The sequence below is a fragment of the Maylandia zebra genome, linkage group LG22 (genome assembly GCF_041146795.1).
Source record: "Maylandia zebra isolate NMK-2024a linkage group LG22, Mzebra_GT3a, whole genome shotgun sequence".
NCBI classification, from domain to species: Eukaryota; Metazoa; Chordata; class Actinopteri; order Cichliformes; family Cichlidae; genus Maylandia; species Maylandia zebra.
In genome coordinates, this window is record NC_135187.1 from 942,684 (window position 1) to 957,618 (window position 14,935).

At 44.7% G+C, this 14,935-nt stretch overlaps 1 protein-coding gene across 1 annotated transcript in view; it reads left to right on the top strand.

The window, feature by feature from the left end:
- Nucleotides 1–8,976: 8,976 nt before the first annotated feature.
- Nucleotides 8,977–14,935, top strand: part of LOC143414764 (uncharacterized) — a 35,544-nt gene continuing 29,585 nt past the window's right edge. The window contains exon 1 of the mRNA XM_076879598.1: nt 8,977–9,157. Within this exon, the coding sequence (XP_076735713.1) occupies nt 8,977–9,157 (181 nt within the window). The remainder of the gene's footprint in view (nt 9,158–14,935) is intronic.

Below are 14,935 nucleotides of genomic sequence, written 5' to 3' on the forward strand. Positions count from 1 at the left end.
ATCCCCACTGTCCTCGTCAAAGCCTGCTTACTCCCTCTCCTTCCCCTCATATCTGCTATTATTCACTCTTCACTCACCACTGGAACTGTTCCTGCTTCCTTCAAAGTTGCTGCTATTACCCCAATTCTGAAAAAAACTGGTCTAGATCCCAACAACTTTAATAATTTTCGTCCTATCTCCAATCTACCGTTTCTCTCAAAAATCCTTGAAAAAATAGTTGCTTCACAAGTCCATCTTCACCTAACTGATAATAACCTTTACGAACAGTTCCAGTCTGGCTTTCGTCCTTTACATAGCACTGAAACTGCTCTTATAAAAATAACAAACGACCTTCTTATAGCAGCTGATTCTGGTCTCCTCTCCATCCTTATCCTTCTTGATCTGAGTGCAGCTTTTGACACCATCTCTCATCCCATTCTCCTTAGCAGATTAGCTTCTATTGGTCTCTCTCACACTCCACTAGCCTGGTTTAAATCATACCTATCTGACCGCACTCAGTTCATTCAATTAAAATCCTTCACTTCTCAGCTTTCTCCTTTATCCACTGGGGTGCCCCAGGGATCTGTCCTCGGGCCCCTTCTTTTCATCATCTACCTTCTTCCACTCGGACATATTTTTCGTAAATATAACATTCAGTTCCACTGCTACGCCGATGACACCCAGCTCTATCTCTCTACCAAACCTGACTCTACTCTTCCTCCACCCTCCCTCATCCTCTGTCTAGCTGAACTTAATTTTTGGTTCTCCTCCAACTTTCTTAAACTCAACAGCAATAAATCGGAACTTCTTCTGGTTGGCACTAAACGACTGCTATCCAGAATTAACAATTTCTCTCTCACCATCAATAATTCGCTGGTCCCTATCTCTCCTTCTGTGAAAAGCTTGGGTGTCATTCTCGATAGCACATTATCCTTTAACTCACATATCAATAATATTACACGTGCAGCATATTTCCAACTCCGTAACATTAATCGCCTCCGCCCCTTCCTCACACCTCACGCCATTCTCATCCATAATCTTGTTATCTCTAGAATTGACTACTGCAACTCATTATTATTTGGCCTCACACAAAAATCTATCAACAAGCTCCAACGTGTCCATAACTCTGCTGCCCGTATTATTACTAGGACTTCTTCTACCCACCACATCTCCCCAATCCTGAAGCAACTTCACTGGCTCCCGGTCAAATTTCGCATCCATTTTAAAATAATTCTGTATACATTCAAGGCTATTCACTCTCTCTCTCCACCGTACCTCTCTGACTTATTACAGATGAAGCTCCCATCCCGCTGCCTCAGATCTTCATCTTCTCTTTCTCTCTCTGTTCCCTCTGCTCGTCTGATCACAATGGGAGGGAGGGCCTTTAGTTGCTCTGCCCCTCGACTTTGGAATTCCCTACCCCCGGACCTCAGAAATATTAGCTCATTCTCTCTTTTTAAGTCCACCCTCAAAACTCATCTGTTTAAAATTGCCTATTCTTAAATTTCTGTATGTTTTAACTTTTATCTTCTATTTTTATCATTGTGTATATTTCCAGTTTTTATCTGTTGTACAGTGTCCTTGGGTGCTTTGAAAGGCGCTATTTAAATAAAATGTATTATTATTATTATTATTTACTGCACTGTTTCCAGGTAATGTATCTGCTGTGTGTTAACTGCGCACTCCTCCTCTCCTTTGTAACGATAGCAAGAAATTACACATGAATGTGAAACACCTTGGGCTAAAATTAAGAACTCCTGCAGTTTTTCAATAGAGTTCAAAAATGTGACGTCATGTCTGGGGCTAGCGCGCGGGCTATTTCAAGACAACAGTCACAGAGACAGTGTATGGAAGGTTACTTTTAAAATGTATTCCACTACAGATTACATGTCCCAAAATGTATTTTGTAACGTATCCTGATTACTTTGGATTACTTAATATATGATCATGCTTTTTACAGCTACATGAATGTGATTTATTACTATTACTGAAGGCTACTCTCCACACCAACACCAGCTAGATTCAAACCTTAATATAAATGAGTAACAGTAGGTGGACATTAGGTAAGGCTGCACTTTTTGCAGTGATCTCGTATAGAAAACTTTTCAGCGCGTATATAAAACAGGTCCGCGGCTCCGAAGCGTAGTAAAGGGACCTCTGGCTGATACGTCGGGTTCGTGTCGGCTCGTAGCTGAAAACTAGCTTTACTTTGTTGTCTGGGTCACTTTGCTAGCAGAGACAGAGAGAGGCGTTGAAAGGCTGCTGCAACGGGACTTATTGTTTCAGAGGAAAACACGAACTCAGCGTACAGTTGAGTCTTAACAGCTTACTTACAGCTGGGCTCGTCAGGCTGCAGTGGTTATTATTATATTTACATGCTTCCAGCTCCCGTTTCTGCTCAGTGACAGCTCCTACTTTTCCTTTTTCTCCCTCACTCACAGACACATCACGGGTCCATCCTCCCTGCAGCTCGGACTACACTGCCCATCAGGCTTTAGGGCGATGCCTGTAACACTTCCTGTTGCCTTCATATTAAATCATTTTTAGTGAATAATTTTTAAAAATATTTCTTCATGTCATTATGCGGGCCACCAGTAGAGGTGACATGGGCCGCGAAATTGAGACACAGACATTAGAGCCTCTGAATGTGTGTTTTGTTTGGGTTTCCACTGGGTGGCTGGTGACTTTTTTTGTTCAGAGAAATTTTCCTGAAGTGAATTCTGTGCACAGAACACACTTTTGTGCGTTAAAACAAACTCGTCAGCCAGGAGTGCCTCTTTTTAGAGACCAGGCTCTTTCAGCTCCAAACCGGCTGTCCAAATTCAGAGGCTGCTTCCACCTGAGGACCTGCCTTCGCGGTCTAAAGAAAGCCGGGTAGTACGTCACGAGCTCCCTCGGTGGAGTGAAACTCGGCCATCTGCTCCTTGCTATCTAAAATATAACCGGGCGCTGGCATAAACTCTCGACCGTCTCACACTTCTGTTTAGTTTTCTGTTTGACGTTTATTCAGCTGTGTGAAAACCCCGCAGGAACCCACCCGAGGGATCAATACAGATTAAATTTTTAATTTGAATCTCAGCCAAACCGATTTACTCACGAACAAATAAAACACCGAAAAAGCCAAACAATAACATTTTTAATTATCAAAGTGACTTATATATCATGTTTAACCCAAGTAGCGAAAGACCGCGGGGGTTTGAAGACGATGTGTTAGCTCAGATATTTGAAGTTCACACAGCTACATTCTCACCTGAAGATATGTTAAAGGTTTTTTTGCGACCCAGAAAGAGAAATAAGAGTGATATTAAAACTAAGTAGCTGCCGCCATTGTTGGAAACTGGAATTGGCTGTGTAAGTGTGCACTCCTGCTCATGTTAAAAAAAAAGTGTTCAAACCCCTAGACCCTGTTACAAGCACACTGAACAAAATATGCAGGGCTGTACCCTAACTTTGTTGGTTTATAGCTCCGGTGCTACAAAGGTTACTCGTTTTGTAGCGCAGACCAAAAAGTAGTAGCACAAGCATGAATTGTGATATTTTTTCACATTATCTAACATTATCTCTTTTAAATATCTAGGATTGTCTTATATACTTTTTTGTTGCTGTTTCTGAGCAGTAATGAAAAAATAAAAGTGCCTTAGCATAGTAAATCAGCCATGGAAAGTCCTTTTCCCACCTGCTCTTGTGTGACGCCTGATTACTGACTGATGCCTGATTGCTCTTCATGCATATGGTACAAACAAACGCCACATATTCCTTTTGGAGTGAAGGTCCTCCGACAAGACGCCCAGCCTAGTGTTTCTGGGTGGAACGCCCCACTGTCAAGTTTCAAAAGAAACACGCCAGTGGAAAGCAACGGAGATGCTGAAGGCCAGACAGTCCAGATCCCCAAGGATCCACAGAAGGGACCAGTGCCATCCAACTACTAGCTGATAACATCGAAGCTCCTGTCAAGCATCATAGTGGCTACGAGTTGTGTAAAGTGCTTTGAGTGCTCAGAAAGAGCAGAAAAGCCTATTTACCATAACAGGACACGTAGAGCCTTTGAAAAGGACAAAGAAGAATGAGGGGCGAACAACATTAGAGGCCAACTTCAAGGCAATTGGACAAGTCACCATCATCACCATGTTTTAACGTAGGAGTTTGTTGATCAGGTCCAGTAAAGGTTTTAATGTTGATCACAGGAACAGTCCTGTTACTTTGGATTGTAGAAACACGTTTTCTTTTACTTTGCCTCACCATGATAGTATACACAAAAACACGCACACACACACACACACTTTTTTTCTCTCTCTCTTAAAATATTGTACAAGCAAGTGGCATCTACTGGGGTCAGTACAATTACACTGTAGTTCGACAAGTGAAGACTGGTGGCTGCTACCAACAATAAGTCCCCACACATTCTAAAATATTCAACTTTCTGTGTAATGCTGCCATCTGCTGTATTACATCAAGCTACAGCTGGCCAACATTTGACTTAATGTAACTCATCAAATTGTATTTTGTGGCTCTCAGAGATCAGGAGACTTCAGGTACCAGAGTCAGTAATGAGAGCTGCAGCCAAACAATTTCAACCCAAGATGGCGCCGGTGTCTATGGCTGGCCGTCTTTACTCTCGCCTGCATCTGCCTCTTTGCTCGTTACCCTCTCTACCCCGGCTTCTGGATTTTGGCATAGTACTCTTTATTTTCTTCATATTATGCTCATCAGATGGCTGTGCATTGTTAACATATGACCGGCAAACACTCCTAGACCTCCGTTTCTCCTATTAACAACGCTTCGATCGACACTGGACTTTGGGAGATGCCGCCCCATTACGACCAGACTCCCCCACTAGCTTTCCCTGCCTTACCCCCTTTCAGAAACGATACAGGAGACGCGATAAAAGGAGTGGCTTCCGTGTGCGTATGAAAGCTTACCTTGAAGCATGGGCTACGGTTTATGCATATGCCTATGGGGACTTGCTACGCTCTTTCCATCCAGTCTCCAGTGATCGCCCCGTCACTAAACTGCTTGGCCACCAGTGGATTTGCTCCGTCTCACAGTAAGCTTACTCAGCCCTTCCAGCGGCATGCCTCCCTGCTCCGACCTGGATCGCCTCGTACAGACGTAGTGTCAACCACAGCAACCTCAGTGCCCTGCGACATGCTACTCATGCGGATGCTGCGCCCTGGACACGGATGGCTCTTCAACGTCAGGTCGCTGGTAAATAAGACCTTTGTGTTAAACGACTTTTTCTCCACCATGAGCCTTGATGCTCTCTTTTTGACAGAGACCTGGATTCGCCCTGGTGAGTCGCTTCCTTTTTCTGAGCTTCTCCCCCCGGACTGTGTCTTTTTTAGCTCTCCAAGGCTTACAGGTAGAGGCGGTGGCTTAGCCTCGGTCTCTAAATGTAAATACCAAGTCCAACAGCTACCCTCTCCTTCCTACCTCAGCTACGAGGCTCAACTTCTGGAGATGACCGCCTCGTGAACGTCTCTGTTTGTTGTGGTTTACCGGCCACCTAAATATAAAAGGGGTTAGGGTTAGGTTAACCCCCTATATAAAAACCCTAACCCTAAAGACTTTTATTCACGAATTTGCTGACCTTCTTGGTTCAGTTATTTTTAAATATGACTTTGTGCTTATTATTGGTGATTTTAACATTCATATCTATTCATACCGGTGTCACTCCATACTCTCAAGCGACTTATTGACCAATCAAAGACCACCTCTCCTGCTTATGATATCCTTCCATCTCATATAGTCAAGGATTGTTTCAGTGTAACTGGACCCAGCATCCTATCTCTAATGAATATATCCCTACTTGCAGGCTCTGTTCCTTTAGCCTTCAAACACGCTTGTTGTCCAGCCCGTTCTTAAAAAAGGAACCTTGACCTTCATAACAATCTTGGGAACTACAGGCCGATCTCTAAGCTTCCATTCGTGTCCAAAATACTGGAGAGGATTGTTCTTTCACAACTCCCGCCGTATTTGGATGCGAATGCCATTTATGATAAATTTCAGTCTGCTTACAAACCCTGTTATAGTACTGAAACGGCCTTGAGTACTGACCTTACTTTGAGTTTCATTTTGTAAAAAGTGACAAAAAAATTAGCGTCCGCTGTTCACTGCGTGGGAAGAAAACTTCTTTTTACAGCGAAAAAAACCCTAAACCTCCGCGCAAGCACCAAGTGCGCTGCCACGGGAATGTGACATTCACAGAGAAACTCGCGGATTCTTCCACTGACCGCTGCGGCACACCTGCACCAGGGTAAACCTCCGCCTACCCCACTCCTGCTTTACAGGTGAAAATAGAGCAACAGGACCGCTGAGTCTTTGACTTTATTTATTTTCTGCTGTGTTTTACTTGCATCTATTTGAAAGAGTGAGTGTAAACACAAAACCCTTTTTATTTTATGTGCTGGAATGTGCAGAAAATAGGTTTAAATGTTAAACATATTTCTTCCAGTCAGAGAATGTCTTGATGCATAAAATTAAAAGATTAAAACTAATAAAATAATTTTTAAAAAGAGACTTTTTCATTTGATTACATTTTATATGATGGATTACGTAGAAAACGTAGAATTGGGCTGAAAGATCTATCGCTTTATCACCTGTTCAGGTTGTAAATCATAGTTTTAAAAACTAACTACATAACTAAGTAACTAATTACTAATTACTAGGACTGAGTGCGCTGCCACGAGAATGTGAAATTCACAGAGAAACTCTCTGATTCTTCCACTGACCGCTGCGACACACCTGCACCAGGGCAAGAGCAACAGGACCGCTGAGTCTTTGATTTTATTTATGTTCTGCTGTGTTTTACTTGCATCTATTTGAAAGAGTGAGTGTAAACACATCATCTGATGAATAAACTCAGATGCATCTGAGCTGCCTGCATAAAGGGTCCTTTAATAATTTACACACAGCTTGCCCCGCAAACCATGACAGAAACGGTGAGTTGAGGATTAACAGAAACATCTGGTTAGCTCTTCTTTAGCTTGTCTGCAAAAAATCTGAAATACTGAATGTAAAATTCAACATAATGTTACCGTATTGTGTGTGTATAACCTCTTTTTAAGTTTTGTGGATGTTATACATGGTTATGCTGAGGATGTGTCGGCCAGTTTCTACTGGAAATGCCTTTTGGTTAAACTGTCAGCGAGGAGTTTGCATTTGCACTGTTACATTTTTATATAACTTTAATGCAGATAAAAACAGCTGCTTGTTTAAGTGAAAATACATTGATGTTTTTTTTTTTCCCATTGATGGGGGGTTTTTTTTGCACTAATAAAATTGTGGAGTTGTAAAGTATTTTGTCTAGTGTCAATTATATCATTGTTTCAAATTTTCAAATGTATATCCTGATAAATATTTTTGGTCATATCGTCATACATAAGATGAATCACAGCTTATTCTACATTAAACACTAAAGTGCTAATCATATTAAAACAGCAACACACCAACCGAAATGGCAAAGTCTGCTTAGCAGTGGAACTAATTATCATGCTAACTAGCATATCCACGATGAGTGAATAGACCTCTAATAACTCTTAACAACAGTCTACATCACACCATCCATCCATCCATCCATTTTTTTATCTGGGGCCAGGTTGTGGGGGAAGTAGCCCAAGCAGAGAATCCCAGACCTCCCTCTCCTCAGCCACCTCCTCCAGCTTGTCAAAGCAAACACCAAGATGTTCCCAGGCCAGCTGAGAGATATAATCTCTTCAGGGTGTCCTTGATCTGCCCCGGGGCTGTGACATGCCCAGAACACCTCACTCAGGAGGCGCCCAGGAGGCATCCTTGTCAGATGCCTGAACCACCTCAATTGGCTCCTTTCGATGTGGAGCAGCAGCTCAACTCTGAGCCCATCCTGCCCCAACAACAACCAGTACAGGGGACTTACCCTGTAATTTTTGTAGCATGTACTTTCCATGTAAAAGTGGAGCCAATGCTGAAATGCATAAAATGTGCAATTTTACTCATGGCCAGCAGAGGGCGGCTTCTGACTGCAAGTCTGATTGTATAGTATGTATTTATCAGATCAATTGATGGACTATGCATCTCTTTTAAATCTTGGGAATTAGACAAATTATCCACTCTAATGGACTGTTTTAAGGGATGACAAATAATTTTCTGCAGCTGAACCCAGACAAGACTGAGTGCTTAATTCTTGCTCCAGAGAGTATCAAGCCCCAAATTAGTCAACATTTGGGTCTTTTGTCATCCTCGATAAAAGCCACTGCTCAGAATCTTGAGATGAGATCTCTGTCTTTTGATGCTCACATTAAATCTGTGACCTGCTTCGCTTTTTTCATCTAAGAAATATTGCCAAACTCAGGACTATTGTCTTCTGTGGGAATAAAGGAAAATATATCATTGCTAAACATGGCTTCCATCATGAGCATTTTATTAAAACCTCTATTACAAGTGTGGCTGTAGCGATTTGATATACACATTGGAATTTGTGCCTATAAAAGAGTTGATGCTCAGTCAATTTAAGGTCGTAAGCTTCATCTAGCGTGATGGTCCCGACGATACATGGTGTAAGTGACTTTGAGTAATAGAAAGTTAATGCATACACGCTTACAAATACAAATATTATAAAAGATAGTCCAGAAATGGAGTTTTGCCCTATGCATTTGTGCCTGCCTAGCAACCAGTGATGGAAGAGGAGTTAAGAAAATTGTAAGTCAACAGGAAACATCTGGAAGGCGAGAAGGTTGAAACAGACTGCCATATATGGTAAAATGTTTCGATAAAGGGGAACTTTCTTAAGATGGCGCTGGAGTGACGGCAGCCTTTCCAAGTAGCTCTGCAACACCGCACCTTTTTCTTAACTTTAACTTTTTTAGACTAGGCTTTTCAAACTTTATTTCACCTTCCTCTACTTATACCTCTTAGATATAGCGATATAAGATGGATAATGCACTTTTTAAAACTTCTGGAACCAGCTCCTTCATCTATTCGAGAGCAGAGCTGCTGGCACTAAGAACAAAGGGACAGACCGGCATGCGACACAACATCCCGGCCGAGCTAAAGAGGAGCTACAGAGGCTGCAAAGCTGGAGCGAGGAGAGCGGATCACCGGAGGCGATTCAAACCATCAATCCCGACAGTGATCATGGGCACCGTGAACTCGTTACAGAATAAGATTGACGAACTGTGCGCTCTGAACAACCACAGACTATACCGTGAGTGCAGCTTGTTTATCTTCACGGAGACGTGGCTAACCGAGCTAACGCCGCAGGCTAACGTAGACCTATGCGGTTTCACATCCGTGAGAGCCGATAGGGACACGCAGGCCAGCGGAAAAAGCAGAGGTGGGGGACTCATTGTCTACGTTAACAACAGATACTGTAACCCTGGACACGTCTCCGTTAAAGTTTCGGTATGTCGTCCGGACCTGGAGCTGCTAGCTGTTAGCTTGAGGCCATATTATCTACCTCGGGAGTTCAGTCATGTGATCTGTGTGTGTGTTTACATCCCTCCGAGGGCCGACGCAACAGCTGCCTGTGAGAAAATACACACAGTCACAGCAAGACTTCAGACACAAAACCCCGAGGCTTTCATTATTATATCTGGAGACTTTAACCATGCCACACTGGACTCTACTCTGGCTGCTTTTCACCAGTTTGTGAATTGTCCCACAAGGAGCAACAGGACAATTGACCTACTGTATGCTAATGTGAGAGATGCATACAGAGCCACCCCCCTCCCCCCACTAGGGAAGTCAGACCACAACCTGGTTTACCTACAGCCACAATACACACCCCTCGTCCAAAGGCAGCCGGTCACAACGCGCTCCATCCGGAGATGGACCCCAGAAAAGGAGGATGCTCTGAGGGACTGTTATGACACCACAGACTGGGATGTGCTCCTGAGCCCACATGGTGAGGACATAGAGGGGGCGACACACTGTCTTACAGACTACCTCAACTTTTGTGTGGACACGGTCGCCCCTGCTAAGACGGTACGGTGTTATCCTAATAACAAACCGTGGGTAACACAGGAAGTCAAAGCTGTCCTCAACATGAAGAAGAAGGCTTTCAGGAGCAAAGTGAAGGAGGAGATGAAAGCAGCACCGCGGGAGGTGAAACGCTGCCTGAGGGAAGCAAAGGACACCCACAGGAGGAAGGTGGAGCAGAAGTTGGAGAGGAACAATATGAGGGAGGTCTGGAATGGTGTGAAAACCATCACAGGCCACAACACCAAGAAAAGCACAGTGGGGGGGACTGTGGAGAAGGCAAACGAACTCAACAACTTCTTCAACAGGTTTGACCAGCCCACAACCCCCTCACCCTCACCTTCACTACAGAGTCCTCTCCCCACTCTCCTGCCTCCCTCGCTTCCCCCCCTTCCTGACACCATGACACCCCCCTCCTCCAATCCCTCTCTCAGCAGCAAGACATCTCCCCCCCTCCCCTCCTCCCAAACATCTCCCAGTGTCACAGTGGATCAGGTCAGGAGGCAACTGAGGAAGCTTCGCCCCAGAAAGGCAGCAGGCCCAGACAAGGTGTGTCCTAGGATGCTAAAGGCGTGTGCTGCTGAACTTGGGGAGCCGCTACAACGAGTCTTCAACCTCAGTCTGCGACTGGGGAGAGTGCCCGCCCTCTGGAAGACATCCTGCATCGTCCCGGTCCCCAAAAGGAACCGGCCCAATGAGCTGAATGACTTCCGACCAGTGGCACTGACGTCACATCTTATGAAGACTCTAGAGCGGCTCTTCCTCAACCTCCTCCGACCACAGGTACAACATGCCCAGGACCCACTACAGTTTGCATACAAGGCGGGTGTCGGAGTGGAGGATGCCATCCTGTACCTCCTACACAGAGCCCACTCACACCTGGATGGGGGAAAAGGCACGGTCAGGATCCTGTTTCTTGACTTTTCCAGTGCCTTTAATACCATCCGGCCCTGTATGCTTCAGGAAAAACTGAACAGGATGGAGGTGGACCCCTGCCTGGTGGCTTGGCTCTCCGACTACCTCACCGACAGACCACAGTACGTCAGGCTGAAGGACATCACGTCTGACACTGTGGTCAGCAGCACAGGAGCACCACAGGGAACTGTGCTGTCCCCTCTTCTCTTCACCCTGTACACCTCTGACTTCTGCTACAACTCTGAATTATGCCATATTCAGAAGTTTGCAGATGACACGGCCATCATGGGGTGTATCTGGGATGATCAGGAAGAGGAGTACAGAAGTCTGGTGAGGAACTTTGTCGCATGGAGTCACACAAACCACCTGCAACTCAACACCTCAAAGACTAAGGAACTGGTTGTGGACTTCGGGAGGTCCAGAGAAGGTCCACTGCCGGTTCAGATAGAGGGGGAGGAGGTGGAGGTGGTCAACAAGTACAAGTACCTCGGGCTGTAGGTGGACAATAAACTGGACTGGTCATGCAACACAGAGCACCTGTATAAAAAAGCCCAAAGCCGACTGTACTTCCTCAGGAGGCTGAGGTCTTTTAACATCTGCAGGAAGCTCCTGAGGATGTTTTACCAGTCGGTGGTTGCTGGAGTACTTTTCTATGCTGTGGTGTGCTGGGGGAGCAGCACAGCAAAGAGGGACTCATGCAGGCTGGAGAAACTGATCAGGAAGCCTGGCTCTGTGGTCGGCATGAAGCTGGACACTCTGGTGACAGTGGCAGAGAAAAGGACATTAAAGAAACTGATGGACATTATGAACAATGCTGGGCATCCTCTGCACACGGCCATTAACAACCAGAAGAGTCTGTTCAGTGACAGGTTGCTTCTCCCCAAGACAAGAACTAACAGACTTAAAAACTCCTTTGTCCCACACGCCATCAGACTGTTTAACTCCTCTCTGGAGGGGAGAGGGAGGGGAAACAGGAGGACAAAGGAGGGGGGAACAACTAAGCTGTAGTGCCTCTTCACCTCACCGTGCAATACCTTTTGTGCAATACTTTTGTAAATAGTCAACAGTGCAATAGACCTCAATACTTGAAATGTGCAATTCACTTGTATTTTTATTTTTTTATTCCTATTTATTCTATTTATCCCCTTTGTATATTTTATTTATATTTGTCTCTGTATTTATATATGTGTGTGTGTGTGTGTGTGTGTGTGTGTGTATATATATATATATATATATATATATATATATATATATAATATTCTGTAACTGTAACTTCTGTCGGTGCTGTGCTTTTTGGAAACCGAATTTCCCAGAGGAACCCACCCGAGGGATTAATAAAGTTTTATCTTATCTTATCTTGTTTAACTGTTTTTAGCTTTTCAGTTGATCATTTACTGTAACTGATGCATATCATACTCTGTGCTGACGCATGAAGGGGTTGAACCCTGACATATTAAAACCATTTTGAATTGAGCTTTTGGGCAGGGATCTATGCTGATTGTGTTACAGTATACATGTCCCCACACGTGTGTTCAATAAAATCATCGTTTTTATTGAACTGAACTCTTCTGGGCCAGTGTTGGTTTGTTCTTATACTCAATATTTGGAAATCGGGACACTCCAAAGCTGAACTGGATATGCTTGTCCATGCCTTCATCTCCTCCCGGTTAGACTATTGTAATGCACTCTTTTCCTGTCTGTCTAAGGCAGGGGTGGGCAATCTCAGTCCACGAGGGCCGGTGTCCCTGCAGGTTTTAGATCTCACCTTGGGTCAACACACCTGAATCACATGATTAGTTCGTTACCAGGCCTCTGGAGAACTTCAGGACATGTTGAGGAGCTAATTTAGCCATTTAAATCAGCTGTGTTGGTTCGAGGACACATCTAAAACCTGCAGGGACACCGGCCCTCGTGGACTGAGATTGCCCACCCCTGGTCTAAGGCTTCCATAAATCACCTCAAATGCTGCAGCAAGGCTTTTTACCCACACAAATAAATTTCTCTCATTTCACTCCCATGTTAAAATCCCTGCACTGGCTTCGAGTCCTCACTTTTACATTTATGTCTTAACAAGGTGAGGCCCCGACCTATATCACCGAGCTTCTCCAACCCTAGATCCACTGATAGTGGTCTCCTGACTATTCCATGACCCGTCTGAAAACAAAGGGGGATCGCACTTTTCAAACCCTAGGTCCAATACTGTGGAACAGTTTACCTCCCCTGCTACGCACCATTGACTCGGTGACTTCTTTTAAAAAACAGCTTGTTTGTGTATATGCGGGTGGGAATGCAAGTTTGTGTCCGCGTGCACCTGTTCATCTGTGTCTATATGTCAGCTTGGGTCTTAGACTCCACCTCTCTGGGAACATCTCAGGCTCTCCGAGGTACGGAGGCCTATCTCCCCTCACCACACTCCCTGCTGGTGGCCGATGCCCTCAGACGTTGGTGTGTTGGCGGTTGTTGGTGTCTGGGGCTGGGCGCTCAAGTATGTACTGACTCACTGGTGGCCGATTGGCGGGGCCTGGCACCTGTGGCCTGGCTGGGCCCCTTCCAGGGGTGGGGTGCCCTCAGGCCCAGAGGCCTCCTTGGGTCCTCGTATTCTGGAGCCTATGGATGTCTGAAGCCTGTATCTCCTCCATACCTGCTTCATGCCCTGGGGTGGGGGACGGGGCTATGGCTCCCCACACTCCCTAGCAGATCATTACATGGAGAAACCTTCTGAATACAAGCGTGCTGATCCACACAGGTGTGAACACAGGTGTACATACAGGTGTACACACGGGTGTTCATCGACGCAAACTACACCTTTCTTGGCTGCTACCTCAAAGCAAATTGTGCGCTGTCGATCTTGTGTGCTGCACAATAACATGTAATATTTAGTATCTACTGTTATCTACTGCTAGCTAGTTTATTGTGATGGTGCTGTTTTTTTATTATGTTGCTCTTTTTTGTTTGTTTTCTCTTCTGTTTTTTTTTCTCCACACAGGTGACCCAGGCGTTTTGTTTGTTGTTCTTTTTTTCTTCCCCCCTTTCTCACCGTCTCTTCTCCCCTCTGGTTTCAGCTTTTATGCTCCTTATATCTGGAACAAACTCCCAGAAAGCCTCAGATCAGCTGAAACACTCAGTTTATTTAGATCCAGGTTGAAGACTCACCTGTTCTCAGCTGCATTTGAATAAAGCACCAAATCCACACTTTTAAGCTTAAATTTCAAAACTTACATTTAACTACTGATTTTATCTATTGTTATGATTTTATCTGTTTTGATTTTATATACTGTTTTGTAGGGATGGGTACCGGTGTCCAGTGCCATGATGGCACCGGTTCTGACATAAACGGTAGTAACCAGACCGAAAAGCAGCGCACATTTCGGTGCTTTATTTCGGCGCTTTTTTTTCCTGAGCTGTGATACACTTCTAGCCAATCATTTTACGTTTCCGAGGATAGTAGGCGGGGCCAGGTACGTACGTTCTGTTAGAGCAGAGCTACAGATTAAAAATGCCCAAGGCGAAGTGGTCAAAAGTCTGGCTGTACTTCACAGCAAAATATGCAAACTCAGCAGCAACAAGTGCTTTAAGCTGATACTGTGATACTGTCAAAGGAGGTAACACCTCAAATCTGATGAAACACCTGGCGACGCATAGCGTTTTTTTTAAAAGCCCAGAAATGCGCCGTATTTGATAGCTTGCTGCGAGACCTCACACTGTGCACGTCGGGTGGGTTGCCAGTTATCGGACCCGGAGCAACATCCCCCAGAAACCCAAAGAATAGAGTCCTGGCCCCTAGCCCTGCCAGTGTAGCAGAAATGATGACGGATGATGATGGCAGCAGCAGCCGTTCTTCTCTGCATGAGTAGCTTCATGTTGTTCGTGTGTAATTTACGTTGAGTAGGCTAACCACGTTATTACATTAATGCATGTAAGGTGAACTAGCAAACATCATCATAGCTACATGCGGCTGTCTTCTTGTTTGATGGCAGATACTCCCTTGACCCTGGACAAAAAGGCTAAAATGGCCAAAGGAAAAAGTGGAAAACAGTTAAACATGAGAGGTTTTTGGACAAAGTTTGTGTTTTTCCCATTGATTAAGCAC